Source organism: Cnephaeus nilssonii (genome assembly GCF_951640355.1).
Source record: "Cnephaeus nilssonii genome assembly, chromosome: 12".
Taxonomy (NCBI): domain Eukaryota; kingdom Metazoa; phylum Chordata; class Mammalia; order Chiroptera; family Vespertilionidae; genus Cnephaeus; species Cnephaeus nilssonii.
Genome location: NC_137083.1, coordinates 42,033,267 through 42,049,127, shown reverse-complemented (window position 1 = coordinate 42,049,127; position 15,861 = coordinate 42,033,267). Strand labels below are relative to the sequence as shown.

General features: G+C 33.2%; 2 protein-coding genes across 2 annotated transcripts in view; one reads left to right on the top strand and one right to left on the bottom strand.

Moving 5' to 3' along the window:
* The window catches only part of COG5 (component of oligomeric golgi complex 5), a 200,221-nt gene that overhangs the window by 41,409 nt on the left and 142,951 nt on the right, over positions 1 to 15,861 (top strand). The window lies entirely within an intron of this gene.
* GPR22 (G protein-coupled receptor 22) lies at positions 8,274 to 9,739 on the bottom strand. The gene has a single exon (XM_079786061.1). The coding sequence runs from the start codon at positions 9,722 to 9,724 to the stop codon at positions 8,426 to 8,428; it is 1,299 nt and encodes a 432-aa protein (XP_079642187.1). The 5' UTR covers positions 9,725 to 9,739; the 3' UTR covers positions 8,274 to 8,425.

The following is a 15,861-nucleotide window of genomic DNA, read 5'->3' as shown; positions in this document are numbered from 1 at the left end:
TACTAATAGTATTGTATGTCCATAACTGTATGAATAGAAAGCAGTTACCCATATTCTCTTGCTCCTTTTTGTTTTCAATCTAAAAAATTGGTGATGTGCTTTGGTAGTCTGCCTTACTTAATGCTTCTCAGAAATATATGGTGTGTCTCTTTCATGGAATGAGGATGAGGAAAATTACTTCAATGCCAGACAGCCTAAGCTCTTTTCCTTTATCTTCCTTGATGCTTCAGGGTTTGGTAGTGGTATGCAGCTAATATAGGTGGCAGTGACAGGAATGACAGAACTTTTTACCACTTGCTGATGGAAGTACAAAGCTGTCATGGTTGGATACATCTTATAGAGGTCTGTAAAAACAATTGTGTGAATAGAAGGGTAAATACATAGGATTATTTTACATTTTATTTTATCATGAGGAGAAATATTATCAAGGGGAGAAATATTGTCTTAGTTTGCATAGCTCTTTTTCTCCCGCAAATATGGATATTCTTTCAAAGGTGATAGTTTTCGTATTAGTGATGAGCCTAGTTTTCCATTTGTTTTTATATCTCAGTGCCACTGTCTTCCAAATGTTTGTGAGTTGTAATATTCTAATAGTCTACTTCTTATGGTACAATAGATGTTTTATATGTAGGGTGTCCCAAAAATGTATACATACACTTTGAATAATTATAAAGGCAGTGTTTATTAAAATACATTTCATTTTCAAAATTAAGCTATCAGCTGTTAAATTTTCCAGTCTGTCAATTGTGATTTCTTTTTTTTTTTTTTAATTCTTTTCATGTTTTGAATGTTTTCCCCCCCATTAAAAATATTTATTTATTTTTAATTGAATTTATTGGGGTGACATTGGTTAATAAATCATACAGGTTTCAAGTGTACAGCTCTATAACACGTCTATTTACTGCATCATATGCTCATCACCTAAAGTCAAGTCTCTGGTCTTTGTATTTATGATTCAGCTTTTATTTTGTTTGTTAGTTTATTCGTTAGATTCCACATACAAGGAAAATCATATGGTATTTGTCTTTCTCTGGCTTATTTCACTTAGAAAAATATTCTTCAGGTCTTTCTATGCTGTTGCAAAAGGTAAAATTTCCTTCTTCTTTTTATGACCATGTAGTATTCCATTGTGTCAATGTACCATAGCTTTTTTATCCACTCATCTGCTGATGGTCACATTGGTTGATTCTAAGTCTTGGCTATCTATATATATAAAAGCCAAGTGACCAGAATGACCGGTTGCTATGACGTGCATTGTGATGGGGGGCCGGCCAGCCAACCTCCTGCGGCCCCTTCCCCTGGCTTGCCCCGCCCCTGATCAGCCCCCCCCCCCAACCTGATCGGGGGCAACGGTGACCGGCCAACCTCCTGCGGCCCTTCCCTCCCCGCCGCCGGCCTGGCCTCAATCAGGCCCATTTGAGGGTGGGGCTGTCAACCTCCTGTGTCCCCCTCCCCCCAGCCGACCCCCATTGGCCCTGATCGGGGCTGGCCTGCTGGACCCTATCCATGCATGAATTTGTCTCTGGACCTCTAGTTGTAAATAACATTGCTGTGGACATAGGGGTGTATGTATTCTTTCAAATTAGTGTTTTGTGTTTCTTTGAATATATTCCCAGAATGGGAATTGCTGGGTCATAGGCAGTTCCATTTTTAATTTTTTTAGGAAACTCCATACTGTTTTGTATATTGGTTGTACCAATCTGCATTCCCACCAACAGGTTTCCTTTTCTCTATATCTTTGCCAACACTTTGTTGTTGTTGATTTATTGATGATAGCCACTCTGACAGGTGTGGAGAGCGACCACAGGGTTTGGACAGGTTCAAGCCTCAGACTAATGAGAGGGCACAGTCCTCTCATGGCCACGTGCAAGTCCCAGCTTGGAGGGCAGAGCCCTCCCAGCACAATTATAGCCAACAGCTATAGTTATAAGCTTGTGGTCTGAACATGTGGCCCCACGTGCCTGAGTGATGTGGGCTTGATAGAGTTCAAGTGCATGTAATTGAGTAGGATCGAAACCCATGAGAATGTTGTAAACATCTTGACCATGCCCTTACCTTGCCTCGTGGCATCTGGCTATAAAATAAAGACACGGCTTGTAGTCCGTGGCACTGTCTCTCCATCTGGGTGCAGCGTCCCAGCCAGACCTAGCTTTTATTCTCTTGTCTATCTTTTCTCAATCCTTCACCGCCCCCTCTCAGGGTCACTGAACCTGGCTGAGCTGTTGTGGCACATAAGGTGCCCTGGGGCTGAGTATGCCATGGCTGTGCTGGCTCGCCACAGACAGGTGTGAGGGGATATCTCATTGTGGTTTGAATTTGCATTTCTTTGATGATTAGTGACGTTGAGCATCTACACTAATAAAAGAGTAAGATGCAAATTGACCGTACCTTCGCGATGCCCACCAGACAATCAGGAGTCAGTATGCAAATTAACCCAACAAAGATGGCAGGTTAATTTACATACGTAGGCGCCAAGTGGCTGGGGCTGGACGCTTGTGTCGTTGCCATGGCGACGACACAGGCGTTCCACACCGCCCCAGCTGCTCCAGGCCTCTGGGCAGCGTGGGGAAGGCAGAAAGGCGGCTCCGGGCCGTAGCGAAAAGGCGACTCCCGCTGGACTGAAGGCGGTGCAGGCAGCCAGGGGAAGGAAGGCCCATCCTTGCACGAATCTTCGTGCATCGGGCCTCTAGTCTTTTCATAAAAAGTCAGTCTTCAAATTAGTTTTCTTCTGTAAACTCTAACCTACAATTCTGTGTTCTCTTTGCATTTCTCTAAGAGCTGATCATCTCTGAGTATTTTATTTTATTTAAAAAAATATATATACTTTATTGATTTTTTACAGAGAGGAAGGGAGAGGGATAGAAAGTTAGAAACATCAATGAGAGAGAAACATCAATCAGCTGCCTCCTGCACACCTCCCACTGGGGATGTGCCCGCAACCAAGGTACATGCCCTTGACCGGAATCGAACCTGGGACCTTTCAGTCCACAGGCCGGCGCTCTATCCACTGAGCCAAACCGGTTAGGGCCCTAAGTATTTTAGATATTTTTTCCTGCCTTATCTAGGTTTAATTTTCTCTTTTATAATGGTATCTGAGCTCCTTTCCCCCTAACATTTATTGTAATTTATTATTATCTCATGGTTAGCTTTCTTTGAGTTTACTGCAGTTCCATAAGGGGCTTAGATTTAGAAGGAGTGCATATAAGTGGCTAACTCTGAGATGTAAAGAAAATAGGCTCTAAAAATTTCCTTTAGTTTATATTTTTCATTTTATTTAGTGGAAAGGGAGAAAAGAAATAGTTTATTTTACACTTTTCCCTTTGCTTCTTCCCACCATTTAGAAAAGTAATGTGCTTCACAGTTTGTCAGGTCACCTTTCTTACCTTTAATAAGATGATCTGGACTGTAGCTTGAAGCTATTTATTTTAACAGAAAAAGGTTTAGGTATTTGATATTTTATCAATATTAATTTTTAGAACTATTGCTGTATGTTTTTTAATATTCTAAAATTATTTTTATAAAGCTATTAAGGAATGAAGGGCATATGTGTATAATGAGTTAGATGAATATAATTATTTTTAAAAAGCAAAGGATATTTACATTTTGTACTTTATATACCTTGACATTTTTTCATTATATTTATAATTTTTATAATTAAAAGATTACTGAAGAAGAAAATATATTTAATGGAAAAACTGAATAAACTAATATGTAAAATTATAGTACTTTAAAACATCAATTTGAAATTTTTATTTTGAATAGTTTCTAATAACTAGAACATTCTTGAATAACATTATTGATTTTATTTAGTTGAATTTGCTGCTTTGCCAGAAATGCTTTTTTGTTTTTGCCCTTTTTATCTATGTACTTTATACAAAATATAATTTAAAATTTCTTAGTTCATTGAGGCTAATCTTGTTTCTTATGGTTCTTTTTATGGCCATCTAAAATTCTTCACTCTCTTATCCCAGTCGTCTTTCTAGTCAGTTGGCATTCCCTATTGATTCTGCCTTCACATTGCCTGTCACATGTAGGTGCTCCTTTGCAGAGCTACTACCAGACCTTCATTACGTATCCAGGTGATGGCAACAGTTTCCCATCTTCTGTGTTTTACCCAGCAACAGTTTTGTTTCTCAACTTCCCATTACTGTTTTACCCAATCAACTTTTCTACATATTGCTGTTTATTATTATTATTTATGTAGCTCATTTCTAATTGTTTTATTCCCCTCCTCCAATTTCTCTGCTGGCATTAAAGGCCTTCTGCCTTTTGCCCCAATTTAACTTACCAGCTGAACTTCTCACTACTGTATTACTTCTAAAGAAAACAATTGACCATTTCCAGAATATGTTTCAGTAGCTTCCCTCAGCAATGCTTTTATTTATATTGTGTGTGTGTGTCTGTGTGTCTGTGTGTCTGTGTCTGTGTGTCTGTGTGTTTTTAATAAGAGAATAGCTTATTGCCCTACCTCAGTGGTCGGCAAATTGCGGCTCGCGAGCCACATGCGGCTCTTTGGCCCTTGAGTGTGGCTCTTCCACAAAATACCACATGCGGGCATGCACGTACAGTGCGATTGAAACTTCGTGGCCCATGCGCAGAAGTCGGTTTTTGGCTCTCAAAAGAAATTTTAATCGTTGTACTGTTGATATTTGGCTCTGTTGACTAATGAGTTTGCCGACCACTGCCCTAGCTGGCTTGGCTCAGTGGACAGAGCGTCGGCCTGTGGACTGAAGGGTCCCAAGGTTCGATACCAGTCAAGGGCACATGCCCAGGTTGTGGGCTTGATCTCCAGTAGGGGGCGTGCAGGAGGCAGCCAGTCAATGATTCTCTCTCACTATTGATGTTTCTGTCTCTCCCTCTCCCTTCTTTCTCCCCCCCAAAAAAATCAATAAAAAATATATTTAACAAAAAAGAATAGCTTATTGATTTTTAAAGAGAGATGAAGGGAGAGAGAGAAAAATATCAATATAGGTGTGACATCAATTGGCTGCCTACTGCACATTCCCCACTAGGGGTTGAGCCCGAAACTAGGCATGTGCCCTGACTGGGAATAGAACCAGCAACTTTTCAGTACACAGGATGATGCCCAACAAACTGAGCCACAACAGCCAGGATTGTTTATATATTATTTTTAAATCCAACATAATTTCTTTTTCTTAAGTCTATTAACTTTATTCTTTTCGTAGCATTTATCACATTCTACCTTTTTAATAGATACTGCTATACTTTTTATTACCTTGATTCTAGATTTTAAGCTCTGAGGGTAATGACTCAATTGCATATGAATATGAGTATTTGCTGTAATGCCTTCTACGTTGTAAGAATTAAAGTGTTAATTGCATTACAAAGTTATTTAAATGTGCAGTCATAAAATGTAAGAAAACCAAAAGTTTTATTGACTTTAGAAAGTAGTCTTGAAATTACAATGCTGACTAAAGAGCTAATAAGGACCTATTTTCTTTCACTTTTTAGGTTTTCACTTTTAAGTCTAATCTCAGTTAAATGAGGATTTTGATTTTTAATGTCCAAAGAACTGAGATTTTGCTATAATTTTATTTGGAGTATTAAAAAATAGATCACCTACCTAAAAATTGACTTATGATGAGTGAGAAGTACAGAACTATTATGAATGCCATTTTAAAAAAAGCGTAATTATAAATAATTCAATTTTCATAATAGGTTGACCATCTGTTGGGGCTAGTTGGTAGAATAATAACCTCCTTAAAGTAACAAATCAAACAAAAGAGAAAATGACAGTTTCATATTTTGTTAAGCTCATCTTCAGTTAGTTTTTACAATAATACTTCTTATTTTTATAGATTTAAAGAACTAACCCAGTTAACTAATTGAAATTGATAACTTTGCTTGTAGTTTGTGACATATGGGTAGAAAAACATAATTTTAAGAAGGATTCACACATTGAATTTACTTTTACTTCTGTTTCCTTTGCATTAAAAAAATTCATTCTAACATGAAAAATGACCATTAATGCTTTTTTGGTTAAAGTTATTTGAAATTGAAAAATTTATACATGGTGGTGAAAGTTGTCATAGGTAAAAAAAATTTCACCTTTAACAAAAACATTGTTCTATCTCTCCTCTCATTTAAGCTGAGGTAATTGCAGACATGTGTGTCTTTTTTTAAAAGCTAAACTTATAAATATAATTTTGATTGATATATTATTTAACATTAAAAAGCTATGAGAAATTGTCTGGTATGTATGCTTTTTCTTTATTGTAAGTCAGTGGGTATGCTTTTGTTTACCTGAAAGATCATTACAGGTGGGCAAAGATGCTTGTTAATTGTCTGTTTCAATGTTAAGTGTAGAAATAATAACAGTTAGAGGGCAACATTATAATATTTGCCATTTATTTATTATTTTGATAGATTACTTATTACAGAGAACAAGAGGGCTTGAAAGCATTTTAGGCAAATATATTAGAAAAGTGTTTTTTAACTGAGTCCTTTGGCATGTATATAGACTTGAGGGTTAAAAATACTTAAAACACAAAGGGTTTTCTCTTAATATGAAAACTCTAAAAATAGTTGAATTTTTATTAAGATTATAAAACTAAATATTAAAATTTTACTTTACGCTTGGAAGTTCAACTATACAATAAGTTTAAATTTTTAAATTAATATATTAGCAGATATTTTATGCCAAATATATTTATCAAATGAAAATTTTCTTAATATCTTTGTTTATGAATTCTTAATTTGTCTTCCAGGTTTCAAAAAATAAGACCTATGGTATATTTTGTCAAATAGCAGCATTTCTTTAATTTTATAAAAGAGTAGAAAATTAGTAGGAAGAAATTAATTTCATCTTTGCCAAGGTTTGACATTGTTATCATTATTATCGGAAGTAAATAAATTTGTTGTGTAACCTCAGGGAATTCAAGTTATTGCATGATGCTCATTTTCCAAAGGATTAGGGTATTCAGTAAACTTGACTGAATGAATTTCATTTATTTACATAAAAGTAATATATTATTCAGTTGTTCAATAAAAAATTTAATTAAAAATGAGTTGCTACTTTATTTAGTGAATATAGTGTTAAAAATAGAATAAAATTATCTAGTTAATCAAATGATAAGGTAGCAAGTATTTGCCCACTTTAAGTAATTTATTGCTGTTTTTCTGATACAGTTATACTTAGCACTCATGAATAGATTATTAGATTATTACAGTTGAAAAATATTTGATAAGAATTCCCAAACCTGATATCTATAGTTAGGATTAGTAATTTCATAATTTTCCAACATGAGTTGAGGATTGGAGACAAAAATGCTTAAATTAAGTGGTGTAGAGTAAAACAAATTGACAAGGTTTATTGCCACTTTAATGATTTTCAGAGTGGAAATAGAACTACTATATTTTGAAACATTTGGGAGTTACAGGTAGGGTAGTAACATTGTGTAAATTGTATTACTCTAAAGTTGCTATATATCTAAAATTAAAAATAGTTGACTTTGTTAAGCTTTTCTACAATAATATAGTCCTTTCTTTCTCCCTGATGTTCAGATTTTATTAGTTAATTTCTATTACACAAAAAGACCAACTTGAATAAAGTTATTTTACTACACTGTTTTTGCCAGCAGACTGTATTAATTCCAAGCATTTGGCTTAGACTGAAGCAAAGTGAGAAAAGGAAGAATGAGGCTGGTGCTTTAGTTTTCTTCCTTCTCTTTATTATCAGTTCATTTGTATAGTATAGGCATAATGCCCTTGTTTTTAGAATGTCAAACTCTTTTTCATAATAAACTTTAAAAAGTTTCCCTATCTTGGTGTGCAATATAGGTTATTTGTTTTTTGTTCTTGAATATTAAAATCCTGATAAACCCTACAATTTCTACATTTAAAAAAAGGATAAAGTTTTATACATGGTTCATTATTTTTGGTGCATCAAATATTATAGCAAGTTGACTATTTCAGAAAACAATATAGTGGTACAGAAAATTCTGGATTGTTTTGATTATTTGGAGCTGTAATTTTGGTTCTTATGTTAAAATGCTATTCCATTTGTCATAGAAATATATCTATAGTTTGTGGCTTAGAAACAATATACTTTATAAAAAGAAAAAAACAAGGATACCTGTGTCAGTTATATTTTTAAGTTATAGACTATTTTAAGGCTATGTATTTATTATTTAGAAAATATGACTTACATGAATATCTTCTGATGGACATAATATTGACAAAATATACATATGATATTACTTTAACAAACTGCCATGCAACAAATACATTAAGTTATGAAGAAATTGAATATATATGACCTAATCTAATCTTGACATTTACATTGAAAATTTACAACATAACCAATACTTAAAATGTTTTTTTCTTATATTTGGCAGTAATTTTACTTTTTACAATTTAAATTTAAAACTTCTGAATGTGGATTTGGTAAAACTTGGACTTTTCCTTAGTCGGTGACAACCTGAGGTACTAAACATTTTTCTCTTATTTCACTGTCTTCAAAGGTAATTTTATTTCTTTTAGGGTCTATCCAAGAGTTGTGAATTACAGCATTATTAGGCATGGGATCAGCTTCTACTATGGAAACAACTCGCTTTTTCATTTTACTTTTCAAGACCTTTTGAAATTTTTGTCTTGTGAATGCATATAATAGAGGGTGAAATATAGTTGTTCCATAAGCCATGACTAGAAAACACAGCCTTAATTTTACTAAAAGGTCACTTGGGCCTAAACATAAAATGGTGGTATTTAAAACAGAAATTGGTGTCCAGCAGAGAAGAAATGTAGAAATAATCAATAAAGACATTTTGAAGACTCTTTTTTGCCTTTCTCTTCGTTCACGGTGTCGTTTCACAGCTCGCCGGAGGGCAATTATTACAGAGACTGAAGTTCTTACACCAAAGACTACATTTCTCCCACCACTGCTTTGTGACATGTCTGTAGTCTCATGTTGCGTGGTTAGAGAAATAGTCTTTTTTTTTCTTGCTTTCTTCTTCTGTCCTGTTGAAAATCTGGTACCTATTCGAATATTAAGAGCCTGAAGTATTTTGGTGTATGTGATTAACATTACTATGACAGTGAAAAAGAATATTGGAATCTGTACAAGCAGGTGGTAATACATCCCCAGTTCAGTGTAGTATTCATTTGTACTGACACACAAAAGTGTCTTATTTTCCCATGTATTTCCACTTCGAAGACTGAAAAAATTTACCTCAATAAAGGGAATCAGGAAAGAGAAAAATGAAAAAATCCAAATGGATATCATTAACATTATAGCTCTGCCCATTGTCAGAATTCGGTTTGCAGGTTTTACAGAGATGTCATATCTGTCCAGCGTGATAGCAAAAACGTTGATCGCTGTTGAGACGCTTGCAAAAGATACACAGGCTTCATGGAAACAGCAGATAAGAGCAGTGTTACTTTCCAGTGAAAGCAGAAGGATAACTATAGTTAGAGGAATACATCCCACACAAATTATTACATCAAGTACATGAAGATTCATTGTAATAATGTTACTGACAGAGTTGATTAAGTTGGATTTCATGCAGTAAAGTACCAGTACGGTGAGGTTGCTGCCAAGTCCCAACACAATTTCTAACATGAGAAATCCGGTGAGAGACGCTTGAAAGCTTAATGGATATGATAGTGGTTGGTACATTTTGGTATTGATGTCATCAATGTCATCTCGAACTGTAATGTTAGATTCAGACTGCATGTTGATTTCCAGAATGGGAGAAAAACACATTCTTTTGGAGCAGTTGATTTTTTTCCCTAGAAAGTGAAATAGAAAAACTATTTGATTATTTGGCAATTTAAATGACATGTTCTTTGTGGAAAAAAACACACCTTTTTTATTGTGTACTTAGTTTAATTTTTAAGTTTGTAAACTATTAATGGAAAGCAGAATTAGGAAATAGCAAGGTTGCATTATTTTGATGTAAAAGGAAATTGGGTTCTCCTTTTGAAGAAATAACTATATGGGGTTTACTTTTATAGAGTTCAAAATTATTGCATACACTGAAAACATTCTACTCATGTGGGTTTTTCAAGCTTATTATTTGAGACATAGTATATTTTTTGTATAATAAAACTACCCATTATGCAAAACTGCTTTTAGTCCAATGTTTTAAGATTTCATTTTAAAGTGTTGTGAGTAGGTGGGAAATAAACATTGTTTTAATTTGTTCCAGTATAATTAGTGTAGGTATAATTATTCCCCTGAGATTTCAAATGACTAAGACAAGTGTTCATTTAGAAAGTAAATGGTATAGAGTACCAGTTTGCTTTAAATTATTTTGTTCATGTTCTTGATTGTAATTCATATTCACAAGTCAACAGTGTGATTTAGGGATATTTGGAGTTTTTTCTCTATAGAATTAGAGAAAGGATAGATATTTCACATTTAATCATGAAAATGCTCACTGAACTTTATAGTGAGCAAACATATTATAAAAATTGGAAGAAAAGGACATATGTTAAAGTAAAACGTCACAAAGCTTGGAACAATAATCACTCCTATGAATGATTTATTTTGTGACCACACCCTCTTGTATCTTGTGGAAGGAGAAAATTGAAATTTAATATCATATTAAGAAGTAGCCATTTTTGAAGTGGTTTTAAATACTATATCAGTTGATTTTATATAAGCAGAATTTTTAAAGTAAATAAAAAATGAAATTTTAGGGAAAAGGGAGAATCGAAGCCCATTTTCTGAGGAATCTTTTAAAGTTACACATCTCTCTAGAACCTTTTATATAAATCACCCTGTGTATAATTTTGAGGAAACTTTAAAAAAAAACCAACCTCTTGCTAATTCATGCAAATCTATATTTTAATATATAGAGATTTAGGGTAATTCATAAAACTAATGTCTGATTTTCTGGGCAAACTATCAGTAACCAGTAGTATATTCAGTTAAAATATAAAATCATCCAACCAACTATATTTCACATTTTGAGTACAGAATTTTGATTGCAAAATCATAAGCATAAATTAAAAGGCTAGTAATTTTAAGAACTTAGGTTAACCTCTTGATGTAACCTTTTATAAGTTCTAGAATACAATTTTATCTATGCATATTATTTTCAGAGTAATATTTCAGAAGCACAAATAAATGATAGCAATATATCTTTTGAACTTGGTATAAAATATTACCAGAGGCACATATTCAAGTTAGTGAAGGTCTTAGCTAACTTTGAAATCCTATAAAAATGGAAAATTTTAAGTGTGTCAAGTTTTCAAATTTTCTGAACTGACAGATTAAACATCATGTCACATCAGTTAGATTTATAAGTAAATAAAGCAGAAATGTCAAGTTAGGTGATAATGAAGAAAAATGCATCTCCTCTAGAGCAAGATTCTTTTCTTTTGTAAATGTTAAACCATGTGATGGGGAGCATGCATCTTCTGACCTACCTGTTTGCTGTTGCCTTATAGGCCTTTTGGCTCACTATAGCAGTTTTTCACAAATTGATGCATGATGTCATTGACAAATTTTAACATGAATTTTTACCTGACAGCAGTGAAGTAGCTGTGTTTTATTTCATGTCTTGTAGGCATTCTTTCATTTTCTCTCCAATACTTCAAATGCATGAATTGTGAGATTTAATTGGCTGATGGATTTCTAAAGACCAGTAAACAATATTTTTGTTTGTTTTGTCTTAAAAAGTCACGACCAAGCAAAACTTCTTCAAATGATAGGAATTATGATTCCCTTTATAGAAATATATGATAGAGTCTTTTTATTTTCCAGAACATGTGAAAACAAAAAAGGTTTCTAGCTCCTAAAATGTATTTAGACATCCTTTTGTTACACACTGTTTCTATAGCAGTCTTGATTATTTTGAAATGATTTCTAGATCACATAACTTGTTTTATATTATAAATCCAGTCCATGTTCTTTTGATAAAAACCATCTGCTATTTAATCTGGTTTGTTTTCATTAAAAGAGGATATATAATTGGTCATAAAACTCCAATGGAAAAATCCTTTAGTAATATCAATTAATACAAATATCTGAATATTTAGTGCAGAAAATACTTGCTAAAGCTTCATTTAGCTTGCTGGTAATATTTGGCATTCTTATTTTGGTAATCCATGTTTCATTGTTTCTTTAAGAATCAGTAGCTCCACAATTCTGGTATATTAAAGTATAAACACCCTCTTTAAAGTGCTCACCATTTTGTCTTCAGGATTTTACAATTATATTGTTTTTCTTTTTGTGGTTATTTTATATAGCATCTTCTGTCGATGATTACTGTTGATATGTTACATCCCAGCAGTAATGTAGACCTATACTCTCTGGTTTTAACTCCTTAGTAACTTAAAATAATATGTTACAAGAATATCCTGCAGTTTATAGTTCAGACAGCTAGGTAGATAGATGCTCTGTCGGATGCATTCTTCATATTTTCAGTTGTAAGTACTGAATTAGCTGCTGTGGGCCCTTGTGCAAAAGAAAAAAAAAAAGGTTAAGAAATAGGGCTTCCTAATAATTTCAGATTAATTGAAAGTTACTTTAGTTTTGTTTATTTTAACACTACATATAGCATTTGTTATCACAGTAAGCAAAACTGTATTTTTATAGCCACAGCTTATACACAAATTTAATGGTTTCTTTAATTACAATATTCTCTTTCCCTAACAAGGATTGTAAATTATTTAATAACAGAATTAACATCACAAATATAACCATGAAAGAAAAGCTGTAGTTTTTTAAAGCTAACTGATTTCTGCTCTCACTTTTTAAGCTAACTGTATTTTCAAAGATTATGAGCAATTAGCTTATATTAAAAATACTGTCATTCCCTCATGTCTTTATAATAAATTGAACAATATTTCCTGCTGTAAAATATTGTAACTTGCTACATTATAGCACATGGTTTGAATTTAATTGATTAAAACAGATTTTATGGTAAGTTATAAATTTCCATTGAAGAATTATTTATGTAATTGAAATATAAAAGGTAAACTGCAAAATGTAACTGCAAATTAAATAATTTTCAATGACCATGCCCAATGATAAACTGAACCAAAAATTGAGTAATAAATAATAGCTAAATAGTAAACCTGGTTCTTTTAAGAAAAATAAGCATTTCTTAAGAAAAACTGTGTTGATGACTCTAAGATTATTTAGTATATTTGAGTGACTTAAAAGCTGATGTCTTCGTAGTGAATTAACAAAGAATATTTTTGTATTTAACATAGCATCTTAAAATTACATATAAAATATTTCATGTCTTAAAATAAATAAATCTAAAAGATACATGTTTAACAATAAGTAATATTAAGCAAATAAACTCTTAAAATTCAGGCTATTTTTCAAAGTAATTTTACCCCTCAATGCCAGTTCAAAAGCAGCTGCATACTATAATAAGGAATCTTACCTCCGCTAAAGATTTGATAAATTCCTGATGTAGTTGAAGCGTTTCCAGTTTTGATTGATTCATTTTGTTCACTTGCTAGGAGAGGACTTGGGAAGAGAGTCATAAACATCTCTTCGAAAAGACCTTAATGAAAATATGTGTCTGTACTGTGCCATTGTTTCAGCAGTACTGCTAATGTATGGAACATGTAGTGCTGCTTAGAGGCTGCTGCAGTCTCTCACTCTTCCTCCTGTGGAATCAATAAGCGTCTGAAAATACATAATGAAAGTAATTTAACATGCTGAAGTCTTCTTGTCTCCAGAGACAACATATTCTAAAAAGGAACGGCACTGCTTTTCAGAGGAAAGCCTGTTCTGGGCAGCTTTTGCAGAATGACAGCCTACCTTGTCGCTGCTCTCCACTGCAGAGAGATGCAGTGCATTCACTAATTTTGATTGGTCAGTTGTATTGGGCTTGAACTGTGTTCATATGTATAGCAGGGCTCCCCCCACAACACACACACTGTTTTTATATAAGGATGCTTTTTTAAAAGGCTATATTTATAAGTGGTTGTATGTTGCTCTTAAATAGAACATGAGTAAATTAGTCCTTTAAAAATATACATTCTGGTTTGTTGTTTATTTATGCCAAACATTAAAATGCAGGGAGGCGGGGGGGGAGGGGTCACAAAAGAATTCACTTTGTAAGAGTATATATTCTTTTAAAAGCCCAGAAAATTGCACTTGAGAATATTTTAGTCATATATGTTTTTGGTTGAGATTCTTTGTTGTACAAATAGAAAGCCATTGCATCTTTACTGTGAACCACATTGAATTTCAACTAGTTTGTTTGTATTCAAGTCATCTTCTCTGTGTATTCCAAATTGAGAACATCTCAAGTTGCTAAATGCTTTTTAAAAAGATCCATTTCTATTAGTATATTCTGTGTATAAAGATTTAATCATGTGCATTACTTTTGAGATTACTATTCAGTCTTCACCTTTACTAAACCTTTAATTAGTAGCGTTATACTGATCATTCACCATAATATTTTATTTCAATTGGCTACTTCTATTTTAGTGTATAGCAATGTCTTAACTATTATATATAGCTATATGCTAATGTTATTGGGTGAATATTTTGGTAAGGGAAAAAGGGAGTTAGTTACAAGTCTTCATAAATTATAAAGCTAAATTATTTTGAGATAGATATGCTATCAAAAGAACAAATGGTATAATATGTAATTAATATAAAATATTACTTTGAAGTCAGATTTCTATTAACTTTGTTCACCTATAAATAATTTTCTATTCTCAACATTGAGGAGTATTTTTTTAGACTTGAGTATATATAATCGCTGTCTTCTATCTGTTGACAAAATAGAAGACATAATGCAAATTGATTGGATTATTAGGATATTGATATCATCTATTTCCATTATTTTAGGAATATTAGAGATCATTTATTAAAGTGTATACTAAATTTTAAATATGTAATTAGAATTGTTACTTTATGATTTTGAAAAGCAGTGTACATTTTTATAATTTGTTGGTAGAATTAAAGCTATACAGGGGGCTGGCTGAGTAGTATGTGAGTTTTGAATTGCATTTCAGTAGAAGTTGAGAGTAATGTAGTGGAAAAATTTTTTGTGAATTTCTAAAACTTTTTGCATAGCCTTCTGTGGCAAGGCTTTGGTAATGCTAAAAAATTTAAATGTTGTGCCACTTTTCATGCATTTTGAAAGTTAGAGCAAAAGATCTTGTTAAGATGTTATCCATGTTGAAAGATAGTGTGTGCATGTGCACAGACTCATTATTTGAAGCTTAACAGATGTACCGATTAATAATGCAGATTTTGTAATCAAAGAAAACACAATAATTTCAAGAGAAACATCAGAAGTGCTTTATTCAAAGTAATGTACATTGCTAGCTACTCATTTCCCCCATCTTTCAGGTAATTTGTGGATACTATCCCAATAGAACTTTTCTTGTTTTGAGGCAAACCATTCAGAGACCCAATTTTCCACTTCTTTGTACATTTTGAAGTGCTGCTCAGAAAGTGGTAATCTGAAGGAGCAAGGTCTGGTGAATACGGCGGGTGGGTAAATACTGCCCAGGCAAGATCTTTTAATGTGTCTTTAACTGGTTTTGAAGTGTGTGATGGTGCGTTATCATGAAGCAAAATTACTCTGCTGTGTCTTCTGGCACATTCTGGTTGTTTCACGATCAAAGCGTGGTTCAAATTGGTTATTTGTTATTGGTAGTGATCAGTATTAATGGTTTCACCTGGTTTTAGAAGCTCATAATACACCACACCTTCCTGATCCTACCAAACACAGAGCATTGTCTTCTTTCCGAAGCGATTTGGCCTTGCAGTTGATGTTGATGGTTGACCTGGATCAACCCATGATTTTGTGCATTTGGGATTCTCAAAATAAATCCACTTTTCATCGCCAGTTACAATTTGATGCAAAAAAGCCGTTGAAGCAACATTTCACTGATGACTTTTTGGTTTTCCAT

Coding starts and splice junctions, on each gene's coding strand:
- GPR22 (XM_079786061.1), bottom strand. CDS start 9,724: ATGTGTTTTTCTCCCATTCTGGAAATCAACATGCAGTCTGAATCTAAC.